Source organism: Eriocheir sinensis, chromosome 46, assembly GCF_024679095.1.
Source record: "Eriocheir sinensis breed Jianghai 21 chromosome 46, ASM2467909v1, whole genome shotgun sequence".
Classification (NCBI taxonomy): Eukaryota; Metazoa; Arthropoda; class Malacostraca; order Decapoda; family Varunidae; genus Eriocheir; species Eriocheir sinensis.
The window spans coordinates 1755871-1769106 of NC_066554.1; the positions used below are offsets into that span (position 1 = coordinate 1755871).

Here is a 13236-nt window from a genome sequence, read left to right on the forward strand (position 1 = left end):
CAAGCTATGAGTTGGAATAATAAAAACAGCAGGCACGGGCCTTAGTGATCAGTGCCACAGCTCCCGCTGGGCATCTAAGGTGCCTGGAGTTACAGGTACATAGACGCTTGGTATCAGTACCACTACTATTAGCTGTACCACTGGCAGTACTTGCCCAGTTTGCGTTTGTGTTGGTGACTCATCTGGATGGCCACAAGTGACATTCCAAGTCCTTCAACAAGTCAAAAATATGGTACAGTGAATTCCTTAAAACTATCATGGTCACTTGAACCTTCAGTCTGGTTGAGCTTATTACACAATGGTCTGCACTTGCCAATTCATAACTCAAAGCCAGTCTAAAGTAGAATCCAAAAATCCACACACAGAAGTTTATCCATTAGAATCTCAAGAGACACTGTCAATAGTTAAAAAAAAAAAAAGTTACTTAATTTTGTTAAACAGTAGGTCTTTTTCTTTTAAAGCTACAATTTTTATCAAAGAAAATGGAAATAAATATATGAAAAAATCTAAACAAGCACTTGCTAAAAATGCACTGTGCATCCACTAACTATTTCTCAATAGTAAAAATCAACTGCAAGATAGCCATGTATGGTGTAACAGTAAAATGGGTAAGAATTTTCTACTATTTGGCATTAATTCATGGTCAATACACATGATTTCTGATCAATTAGGAAGGCTTTCTATTCATTCCTTCAAGATAGTTAAGTGCAGTTCGGAAAAACATTTACTTATCTCTCTCTACCTCCAGTTCCCTCACAGGAGCTTGTCTCAAGGGGTTGGCCATAGCAGGAGCATCGCCAAGTTTCCCTATTCCAGCACATTTAATCCCCCACCTACCAACTTACTCTCTCCAATACTCGTCCACTCTACTGAGCTTTTTCTCTTAGCAAAGGAGACAATAAAGACAAAAAAAAATTAAATAAATAAATAAATAAATGGAGATAAAAAAAAGCCCACTATGTCACAGCTCCCCAATAATTCTCATAATTCTACATCAAGTAAGCCTCAGTCATTTTCAGCCTATGTCCAAACCATGTCACAGTACCCTTTTTACCCATTCAACTCCTCCACAATCCACTCACATGTTACAATCAAGTTGTAGTGGTATGTGCTGGGAGGTGCGAGGGGGTAGAGCGTCGCCTCATCACCCACCTCATGACGCCATCCCCGGGAATCCCTCCGATCAAGCCTACATGCCGTGCCCTTCATGGCAGGATCTATCAACCTGCTCAGCCAATGAACTCCCTGGCCTCCTCCACTCAGGATTGTCTCTTAAATAAACAACCCAATGAGCAGGGTTGACTTTTGAGTAGCATGTCACATGCCCATGTAGCCTGAGTTGGCATTCATGGACTATGCAAACTAGTGCTGTTACTCCCATACCAACAACCTGATTCACCTCTTCATTACTTTCACCATTCCCTCTTGACACACCTCTTACATGGCTTATTTCTAGCACACATATCTGTGATTGCTGTGCTAATTACAAGGCCATGGCAGTGCTGGCACAGTGCACACACAGCATGCAGCAGAATCAAGTCCTCAGAGAATCCTTGCTTCATCATTTCCATTTTTTTCATTCATGAATGGTCCTTGTTCTAATTTTTAAATGTTTTTGTAAACCAATGAAGTATGTTTTGTATATGGTTTTTCTCTTGAGCACAATAACATTCCAATTTACCACAAAATAAATTTTGAACAATTTTCTTCCCTAATTATCTTGTGATATATAATCATTCTAAGTTATATATATTTATTATTTCTATCATAACCTATAAGTGAATCTCTTGGAAATCCAATGACATATATGTGATACATGTCCACTTTGGAGTCTATAGAGAGGAAATTGCCTAACAGAGGCAGTGGCTGATTGGCCAGTGAGCGGGTGCAGTGTCCTGGAGGACCCGGGTTTGAGTCCCGCCTACTACAACAAGCTGACAAGTTTCAGTCATTGCCGAGTGGCCGAAGACTACCTACCTGCTGTACTGAAGATCACCTCTCAACCCAGACTCTAGATTTATTCCTTAAAGACGATAAAAAAATTAACTCCGTGGTGCAGCATGAGGCAGCCAAGATGGCACAACTACAAAACACTTGCCAGGGCCATTACAGGCTGGGGCCAACCACCAGGCCCCACCAAGGATGCCTGATGGTGCCAAAAGCTAAATAAAATAAAATTAAATTAAAAAGGTGGGCACAATGGACTCTCAGACTGCTAAAACTTGCAGGCAGTCTGAGAGGCTTAACAAGTATGTAATCTTCTCCTAGGGAAGGGCCCGCGAACAAGTCCCACCGCAAGACGTTGACAGTTTTCAACCATCACTGAGTGGCAGATTACCCACATGCTGTCCAGATCCTAACCCTAACTACACCGATTTTAGTCAAGAGGAGCGCCAGGGGCAGCATGGGCCAAGGAAGTCATGTAACATGGCAGCCACTTAAAATGAAATTCACTTGCACCACTAACAGACAGGGACCATCCACCAGGCTGCTCAGGAGAGTACCCTAACCTCATCAAATTAGTAACCTAGTCCCACCAACTTTGTAATCTAGCCACAGCAAATAGGGAAAGTTGGGAGTTGGGACTTCACTGCAGTTCAATGAGGTATTATTGTCTATAATTACCCCCCCAAAAAAATCCAAAGTGACTGTTTACAATTTTGCTCCATCTCTTATGAGGCAATTTGTAACCCAAACTAGGTGAGGAAATAGTCCCTATTAAACAAAGGGTAAACACTTTTACTCATACATGAACTGAAAATATGGCAAATTATTGGCTAAGCAATCCAAGATGAATGTCTGCAACTTAGATATATTTTTTAGATAACTTACAGTTTGAGCTGGGCAGGGACACACTCCCACCTTCAACAAAGGATATTTATACATATGTTTCCATGATACCCTTACAAAAATTATAAATTATAAAAAACAAGAACATGCCACAATTTTTTATATTTTGCCAGAATACTCTTACTCAAAACTGTAAAAAAAAAAAAAAAAAAAAAAAAAAAAAAAAAAAAATAACTATGAAAAAAGTGGAAACGGTAAAACTTTGAGGTGTATGAAGGTAAGAGAAATGTATATTCAGGGAAAATACAGCTTCACTGAACAGTCTCTTTCAGAGAACTGACCATTCACCTCTGGTTAATAGATGATGTTTTTTTTCACAGAGAAAGTTTTATTTACCAGGAAACAGCCATGAACACCCTTGAGTGCATTTAGCTCTGAATCACAACTATTTCAAGGTAAGATGAAATAATATTCATAACAAAGAGCATCATATTTTTCACATAAATGAACAGTCAGTGTCTTGATAAACTGAGCAACACCACCTGAATACACAGAGACGAGGAAAAAATAAGCACTTCAGCCCTCACAAGACCATAAGGAAGGTGAACTCTGCTGCTGCCTTGACCACCACAAACAACGTAACATTGTGTAGTGTATCAAGTATTTCTTGACAATAAACTTAACAAATCCAACCACACCAAACATAACCTCAGAAGCCTCCTTATCTTAATCTAATCAAACCTAATACCCCTTAACCCCCTAATGGGAGTGGCTTTACCCCTGCCTTAACCACTGAATCCCTTTACCTAAATCTAACCAAATCTAGCATCTGGATATAAGTAGACATGAAACTTTACACTGAGTTAACAACAATATGAGAACCATAAGTATAGTGCGGCGACTAAGCCTGATGGGTGAGCCTCCCATAATTCCCTCTGCGGGGGGGATACCTCTTTGGCCAATTGGTAAAGGAGCGGCTCTCCCGTCTTGCTGGTCGCGGGTTCGATCCCCGGCGCCGGCAAAACTTTTCCTTGTCTGGATTAATTTTTTGTGTGTTTCGTCACACGCAGAGGTCATGTGGGAGTGTAGTAAAGAGAAGAAAATTCTGGCGTTTCACTGGTGGCAAGGCGGTGGGCATCCTCTCCTGCAATTCTGTTGTGTCACCCCGACTGGGTAACAGGTAGAGTGATGGCCCATGCTCTCCGAAGTTCATAGAAAATGGGAAATCTCAACGCACAAAAATTAATCTACATAGGAATGGGGAGCCATGTAGTGCGGCGACTAAGCCGGATGGGCAAGCCTCCCATAATTCCCTTTGCGAGGCCGACTGGCTAAGGGGTGGCTCTCCCGTCTTGCTGGTCGCGGGTTCGATCCCTGGCGCCAGCCAAATCTTTCCTTGTCTGGATTAATTTCTCGTGTGTTCCGTTACACGCAGAGGTCATGTGTGAGTGCAGAAAAGAGCAAAATTCAGGCATTACATAAGTAGGTAATTACTGTGTGCCAAGCTGCTAACTTAATCCATTTAATATAATTGTATTTACCTGTCTTTAACTCGTATAGCATCGATCACCCTAAAAATAAATAGTTATCGCTGGCGTCAGACATTTTTATGATCTTTTTCTTGCATAACCTATTGGTACTTAACCTAAAAGTAAAGAAAATAACAATCAATTGATTCAAATCTGCTTTAAATGTTTTATTTTTGGCCTCCATCCTTCCCGCAGCAGATGGACGATGGTGCCCAGCTGTCATTTACTATAGTGTCATAAGCTCGTAACCAAGTGATGCAAATATGTGATGATACCCCTTCCCCAACCATCAAGGCTCAACAGACAACCCCTACACCCTCCTAACACACATCTTTCCCCAGACAGCTACTCCGACCCTGCCCACCAATATTGTCACGTGCATCTCCGGTTCTTTCGTTACCACCATACACTATTACGCCTTCCGTAGGTATGGCAATCTGAAAATAATGCTTTGCCATAAACCTGAAGCCTGAATGATTCTTCTCTCAAGTTCCATCTTCATGTGAGAGAGATTGCAGGCAAAGCTAGTGCCATAGGCTATAGTTTTCTTAAGGAAACTATTTGTAGAACTCCAGATTTTATGAGCGGTTTTTATTTCACATATTGGGCCAATCCTCAACTACACTTCTGTGGTGTGGTTTACTGGATTTTTTTTTTACGTGTTCGCCTATAGCACTGGTAGGCTTTCTTCAGGGGCCTGGTGATCGGCCCAAGCCCGTCACGGTGCAGGCAATTCTTAAAGTGGCGCCATTTATTCTTGGCTCATGCTGCCCCCTGGAACTCATTCTTGATTCACTTGGATGACTTCTTCTAGAGTCCGGGTTGATGGGTGGTCTTCAGGACAGCATGTGGGTAGTCTTAGGCCACTCGGCAGTGACTGAAAAATCCCAGGTGGTAGCGTGGGGATTCAAACCCGCATCGTCCTGCATGCAGTGAATGCAGGGCCCACACACTAACCACTCAGCCACCACCTACCTGGGTAATGTTAGACTACCAGAAGCCGTTCAGAGAAGGTGGACTAAGAAAATAATTAGGTTTTGCGATGTACCTTATTGGGATCGTCTCGTGCAACTGAGTCTCTACTCGATCAAAAGCAAACTGATCCAGAGTTGATCTTATTATGGTGTTTAAAATTTTAAAAGGATTTTGTCCTAATCTTGAACATTTGCAAACGAGAAATCGCAATAGGGACACTAGAGATCACTCCTATAAGCTTTATGTCCCCAGTTGTAACACTGATGTGAGAGTCCGCTTCTTCTCATTGAGAGTAATTAACGTTTGGAACAGCTTGCTGGATTCTGTTGGTTCTGTCATCTCGGTGAATTCCTTCAAGCACCAGCTGGGCAAGCACCTTGGTCAGATCTTATACGAGTTTGATTAATTTTCCATGTAGTTTGGTTATTCTTTTGGGTGTTTTGTTTGGATTGTTGTTATTGACTGTGTCTTGCAAATTAGTAATTGTCCGTGGCTCCGTCCCATCTCTCGATGTCATATTACCCAATCATCTGACCTTTTAAATGAAAATTCATCAGCTGCAGTTTTGGCTGGAGACATATGAATATATGAATGCAAGGAGTCCAGGTAAGAAATCCAGGTAAGAATCTCTCCACTCCCAAAGCCTCCCTCACAACCTGATCATCTCCCAACAGCGTCCTCCATCACAGCCTCACTGTGCTGCTGCATGGGGCCAGACACAATGCCAGGCCTGAAAACCTTGCTGAATCATCCTAGGATTGGGTAGGACACCTCACATCCACCTACAGCCCACTCAGCAATGGAAGATAAATGCATGAAATTTACGCACACATCGCTCCGTTGACTAACGCAGAAATCCATAAATTTTACACACACAAAGCTATAAGAGTTAATGACCCAGAAACAAATCAGGCAAGAGCATTTTCTTTCCTACAAGGGGAATGGGGGCTTCCCTTGGTCACTAAAACACAGGTGAATGCTTATTTATAACCTTCCCATGGGGCCTATTATTAGTGTGTGAGAATTCTGGAAGAGTTACAAACAGCTGCACTCCATTTGAGACTGGCTCATCTGTCTTGCAAGGAAAGGCTGGTAAATGTGTAGTTTAGCTCTGCCACCTCAAAATGCCATATTCACTTTCCTATTATGGTTAAAGGGCAAAAATACATTCACATTAACCATAATATGAAGGCGTGCATGATCCAATACTAACCTAAGCTAACTTAACTAAGCCAACCTACCACTGCTAATGTGGAGGAGAGAGTTAAGGTGGCGGCTGTGGTTCGGGGTGCAGCGGATAGGTATGGTTTCTTTAAGGTAGTGTCTAACCATGAGTGCTTTCCTAGTATGGTTGAAGAGAGGAGAGGGAGGGAGGGAAGCAAAAAGGGAAGCAAAGGATGGAAGGGAAAGGAAAAAGGGAAGGGAAGAGGAACATAAGATAATGCAGGATGAAGATGAAGGGAAAGGAAGAGAGGGAGGAAGGGGGAACCAAAGGAATGAAGGGAAAGGGGAGGGAAAGAGGAAAGGGAAAGGGAGAGGAACATCTGATAATGGGGAAGGGAAGAGAGGGAAGGAAGACTATTGGACTGGACTGGACGACACTGTAAGACTGGACCGGACTCATGAACTGGACCGGACTATTAAACTGGACCGGACTATTGAACTGGACCGGCCTATTGAACTGGACCGGACTATTGGACTGGACCGAACCACTGAACTGGACCGGACTATTAAACTGGACCGGACTATTGGAGTGGGCCGAACTACTGAACAAGACCGGACTATTGAACTGGACCGGACTATTAAACTGGACCGGACTATTGAACTGGACCGGACTATTGCACTGGACTGGACTCCTACTCACCGCCTGGAGCTCATGGTGAGGTCATGGGGGGGGGGGGGGGACGAGGAGAGGATACGCGTCCTATACACGGTCCTGGGAGAAGACAGAAGACCTCCCCCTCCTCCTCCTTCTTCTTCTTCTTCTTCAGCGTCCCGAGGTCTTCTTCTTCCTCTTCTTCAGTGTCCCGAGGTCCTCTTCTTCCTCTTCCTCTTCACACATCCACACTCACACACACACACAGGCAAACAGGTAAACAAACACCCAAAACAAACACCGCCGCCACCTGCCGCCCGCCCAGGACACTATCACGCCCTCCCTTCAAACAGACCAACCAACCATTTATCACAAAGTTAACTGAGTATCCTGCTTTTAATTGACCCTATTACAAAGTTAACTCAGTGTCCTGCTTTTATTTGCCCCTAGATATATGTCTCTGGGTGCAGTCCCTTGTGCCTGCCCCCTAACATATTATATACTGTAAAGCCAATTAAGAGGTTAGGTTAAGAATGGAATGTACACAGAATCACAAAAGTAGGTATATAAGTTTTTGTAAGTAATTAAGTGTGTCTCCCTCCGACCAATTACTTACAATACTTATATACCTACTTTTGTTATTGTGTGTACATTCCATTCTTTACCTAACCCCCTGGAGTTACAATACATTTATAGTTTCATGCTCCCTATATATGTCAAAAGTTGTGCAAGTATCCTGCCCCTAGATATGGTGCTACCTAGGTACATATATGTCAGTAATTGTACAATCACACTATAAGTACTGCCTGGGGGTTGAGGTGGCAGGTTCCTCCCTTCTCCTTTGTTGTATACCTGCAATACGGTAACTATCAATCAATCAATCAATCCATTTACAAAGGCAAAGAGGAGATGCTGTCGAGTTCTCATGTACGTATTGCCCGGAATTCCACTTATACTTATTCTCTTTACCTTGTCTCCACACGACCACATGTGTAGCGTATCACGAAACACCAGGGAGAGGGTTTCACCAGCCCGGCGCCGGGGATCGAACCCGCGACCAGCGAGATGGGAAAGCCACTCCTTAACTTAGCCTGTCGCTCCTGTTCATAAGCCACCACTATGCCATGTGTGGTGGTGGACATTATTTTTTACTGATAATTGAATTTTGGCAAAGGAGGGACTAGGGACATACCTGGTTGGCATATTCAAGGTGTGGTCTCACTAAGGATGTGTACAAGGTTTTAAACTAAGTCTAGGTGTACAAAAGTTTTTCTTATCTTCGTCTATGACCACACCAATGTCATTCTCCCTACTAGTCTTGATAAGTGCATTATTAGGAGGCCTTAATTCGCCCATCAGACGGGTCAGGCACTTTTGTGGAGTTCATGGTACAGAAGAGTGGTCAAACTACCACCAGAGAGCCATTAAACTGTCCTTGGAAATGCCCCAAACTCTTTTACGGAAACCGTGTCATAAATGTATAACTTGGGAGCCGAAATTTTGCAGAATACAGCTCCCACCAAGCACACCTATTTGACAAGGCTTTCGTAGGAGTATCTGGGCATTTTCAGGAGTATAGTTTTATGACCCTGATGGTAGTTTGACCCTTCTTCTATACTACCTACCAAGAACCTAAAATATCACTCATAAGAATCCCACTAATTAACCTTTTTGGCCTTTGGAAATAGTTGAGGTGAGGGATGGCCGGAAGAGTGGAAGCGTCTGAGAATACCTATGCCCAGGACTGATTGATTGATTGATTGATAGTTTATTGTTGCAAGTCAACAACAAAGGAGAAGGGAGGAGCTTTCTTGCGGTACTTTGAAAACTATCGAAGACATTTGCATCGCGCCATGCTCAAAGAAATGTTTTTTTTTTACAGTCAATCGGACTCAATCAGTCAATCGGTATCAGTGATTCAATCATTCTGACTTTTCAGTTATTGTTTAAAATTAAATACTAAATAGACAGGCTAAACTACTACACTGCGAGCGAGTCTTCTCTAACCCACGTGGTGCAGGTCATTTCAACCCCGGACCCGTCTGTTGTACCTACTATATTAAGCATGTTTCCTTTGTTTGGATAGCCAGGATAGGCACTGAAGTATTTTTTATTTTGAGTACCGCTACCACACTGGGAAAGAAAAAATGGGACCGCACTACCGCAACTGCACTACTCTCGAATAAGTACCACACTACCGCAACCGCACTCCTGATTTTTCTGTACTGCGCCCACCTCTGCTTATTAGCATCATAATCCAAAGATATGACACAGGAAGAGAACTAGCTACTCGATGAAGATGTCAACCATCTAAGAATCCCTGAAAACTATTACAGACCCCCTAGAGGTTCAGAATCACAGGCTTAAACCTCTGTTCTGTAGTAGAAGTAGTAGTAGTAGTAGTAGTAGTAGTAGTAGTAGTAGTAGTAGTAGTAGTAGTAGTAGTAGTAGTAGCAGTTGTTGTTGTTGATTTAGTTGATGTAGTTCTATGAATGAACATGATTTGAAACTAGAATATTTTTGTGACGGATGTACACGTGTTGAAGTAGTCTGGCTGTGGCCAGCGTGTTGGACATGTCAGCAATCATGGTATGGTCAGACATAGACAATGGAAAGAGCAAGAAGTGTATAAGGAGGTAAACTCTAGCACTGATGGAAAGCTGACACAATCATTCAAACTTATTATTTGATGATAGGTGAAGAAATGTTTGAGGAAACATGAAAAAATGTTGGATGCAAATATCCTCAATTTTTTTGTAGGGAGGGATTCTTAAGCAAACTGCATGAACAAGCTTTGAAATCTCTCTTTTTCATAATGTAATTTAAACTATATATTAGCAAATTACACACTAATAAACTGTTTATATATTTTTTTACATGGACTCATCTTCGAGTAGGGATCCGCATCATGAGGAGGAACTTTCCAATGGACCCCCTCCACTTCACGGCTGATCATCCTTTATTTTTCTATATTAGAGATCATCAGTCTAATTGTGTACTGTTTGTTGGTTGATTGGTTATGTTGAAAAATGCTTCCTTGAGAGATGAACTTTAAATGTATGATGAAAATTCCTGAAATAGATCCTCATAATTGACCTACTAATCATTCATCTTTGTTGCTACACAAATTATCACCAATGGGTAGGCGGTGGCTGAGTCAACAGCGTGACGTCGCCGCGTTCAGGACGACACGAGTTCAATCCCTGCCCAGTGCCACCAACCTGGGATTTTTCAGCCGCCGCCGAGTGGCTTAAAACTACCCACATGCTGTCCAGAAGACTACCTATCAACCCGGACTCTAGATTCTAGGATTAAAGATGAGCTCCGGGAGGGCAGCATGAGCCACTGCAAGATGGCGCCACTGTAAACACTGGCCTGCGCTACAACAGGCTGGGCCATACCATCAGGCCCCTCCAAAACAAGCCTACGGGCGCCACAGGCGAAGATGTAAAAAAAATAATAAATAAATAAAAAAAAAAAAATAAATAAATAAATAAATAAATCGTAATGTGTACTATTTGTTGGGAGGTGGTTGCACTCAGTAGTCTCTTTAATTAGTGCATATTGTAGCTATTTATATTTGTAAGTTCATGAAAATGGTATTTCACAATAAAAACAATCATGCATGGAGTTTTTTTTTCGTTTCTCTGTGAGTGGCTTGGTGCAGAGTGCACAGAAGTAGATTTTCATTCATCTTTGACGCCTGCTCCTAGGAGCTCCCACTCAGCTGGGGGGTACACATTTAGCTGACTGGGCAGAGTTGGCTTCTGTCTGGCTGGTTGCTGGTTCAGTCCCTGGCAATGAAATTGTTGATACAGTGAATTTACCATACCCAACGGTTATGTTTCTCGCAAGACACTAGAACCACACCAGGACAACTCCACAAAAAAGACACACAAACCACTTACCACTAATTCAGCAGGGGTGCCGGGCTTTCCCCTACAAGCACCTCCCAGCGTTACAACGATAATCCTAACAGGCCTGATAGTAATACCTATTTGTAATCACTGTAGGAGGCACTTATCTTTCGAAGGGTCTCAAAAGAAGTGGTCTCTTGAATTAAGTTCTGGAGGAGTCCTGTTGTCCTCGAGACTAAGTTTAAGTCAGCACTGCCACGAGTTAATGTGGCGCGAAAGCGCTGAGGTGTTGTTAGCTTGAGAGCAGGTGATGTAGTGGGCCGAAAGCCAACCACGTGGGTCTGAAGGGGTATTTTGAATTTCCCTCTCCAGATGGCATGGCTTTCGATAGGTTAAATTATCCTTGCTCTTTAACTCCTAACCCATCGCCAGTCAGTAAGTGTAGGGGAAGGTTTGTCTCGTTCTCTCTGCTGCTCTTTGTTTTGTTGCTACATTACATTCGGGCACTACATACATGGTGTGTGATACAGGTGTTGTGTGACCCAGGATGTGATATTGTTTTTTTTATTTTTTTTCTGTTAGTGGATCACAGGACCTGGGAGCCCATACAAGAAGACAAGAAGTTTGGAATGATTTTTTTTATATATTTTTTTTTTTTAAATTTTTTTTTTTTTTTTTTTTTATTTTTTTGTTTTTCAGTTGATTTTTTCTGATTTTTTTCAAAAATTTTTGTTTTTTTTTTTAATCTTAAGTCAAGATACAAAAGTTGAGTCCTTCATGTAACTCTTTATTTTTATTCCATTAAAACTTTTTTTTTTTTTTTTTTTTTTTCAAAATCGGGTATGATGTACCCATGGTTAGTAGTGGTGTGACTTTTTCTAAGGTTAGTGTTCTAGGGTTAATAATTCCGCAAGGGCAATTATTTATTATTTCATGAAAGGAAACACTGAACTATTGCTATTCCTTTCATGGTAAATGTGTTTAGTCTTCAGGCAGTGAATACGGTGATACTGTCTCGGTCTGAGAGCTGATGAGCGAAGTATGTAAGTACCATCCAAGGCTTATTTGAGCTCAGACGACACTCTTAGTTGGCTTGAACTCTTGGCCTGAGACTAGTTCCATAAGGGAAATAGTTAATTTGTCTAATCCCCTGGTTAACTGACCTAATTCCTAACAAAATTTTATTTTCCCCTTTCTGGACTAGATCAAAATTTCATGTGTATTCTAGACACTGAGTTGGTGCATATTTACTAAGTAGATTTAAGATGGGGAGTGCCCCCTCCCCAGTGGTGGCAGCAGTGGGATCTGCTCCTGTGGGGCAGGGAGATGGATGCCCATGTCTCCAGAGGCATTCAAGGTTATGCTTCCATAGCAAAGTAAAAACTAAAGTAAAAACACAGAAATTGAACTGAATTGGAGGGGAAATCTTGTAGTGACGTGCCTGATGTGGAAAGGCCACTAAAAACACTTGGCTTGGGGGCAGAGATTTGTCTGGCTGGTCGTGGTTCATTTCCCAGCATCAGCAGAAGCTTATTTCCCCCTTTCAAGACTACTAGAGCAATTTCTCATGTGTTTTCCAGACACGGATAAAGTGCTATTAAGTAGGTAGAAGAAGTAGTAGAGTAAAAGACTTGTAGAAGCTGTTTATTTAATATATAATTCGTAACATGAAGCAAGAAATTTCATTCAGATAAGCAAATATCAGTGTGTCTTTAAGTACCTTTCATGGACATTTGGATGACTACAGCTTTCACCTGGGAAGGTTAGGAGCTAGGGACCAATGTGGTGCTGGATTATAGGAAAATCAGGATATTGGAATAACAATTTTGCAAGTCATCAGTTTTACACTTTGCAATTTATCTTTCCTTGCTGACAATTAGTTTCTGTTACTAGTTGCACAAAATTACTTTATTTGTTCCTGCTTCCTGATATCATAGACAGTCAAAGAGACAGGGTTTTCTTTTGTCTCTTGAAATGCCTGAGCAGCTTGGAGGTACGGACATTATTAATTTTTGAAGCCATAATATATGAGTAACAGCCATGAGACAAGTTACTTGCTATTTTAGTGCCCTCATATGTCAATATCTCATTTATATACACTTCACAATATTCTGAAATACTAAATACATAGAGCTGTCTTAAGTACTATACACTTGATGCATGATAAATGTTTATCAATTTTCCTGTGCAGGCTTTGTCAGGCGGCCACTAAACAGAATTAATCCTGATTGAACATCTTTGATGAAAAAGATAAATGGATGATCAACAA

General features: G+C 41.8%; 2 protein-coding genes across 2 annotated transcripts in view; both read right to left on the reverse strand.

Moving 5' to 3' along the window:
* Window positions 1-7408, reverse strand: part of LOC126980976 (tyrosine-protein phosphatase non-receptor type 11-like) — a 75483-nt gene extending 68075 nt beyond the window's left edge. The window contains exon 1 of the mRNA XM_050831491.1: window positions 7159-7408. Coding sequence (XP_050687448.1) covers window positions 7159-7172 — 14 coding nt within the window. The 5' untranslated portion in view covers window positions 7173-7408. The remainder of the gene's footprint in view (window positions 1-7158) is intronic.
* Window positions 7409-12595: 5187 nt separating this feature from the next.
* Window positions 12596-13236, reverse strand: part of LOC126980982 (leukocyte elastase inhibitor-like) — a 66299-nt gene continuing 65658 nt past the window's right edge. Inside the window, exon 9 of the transcript XR_007733692.1 lies at window positions 12596-12687. The gene's annotated coding sequence lies outside the window, so the exon portion shown is untranslated. The remainder of the gene's footprint in view (window positions 12688-13236) is intronic.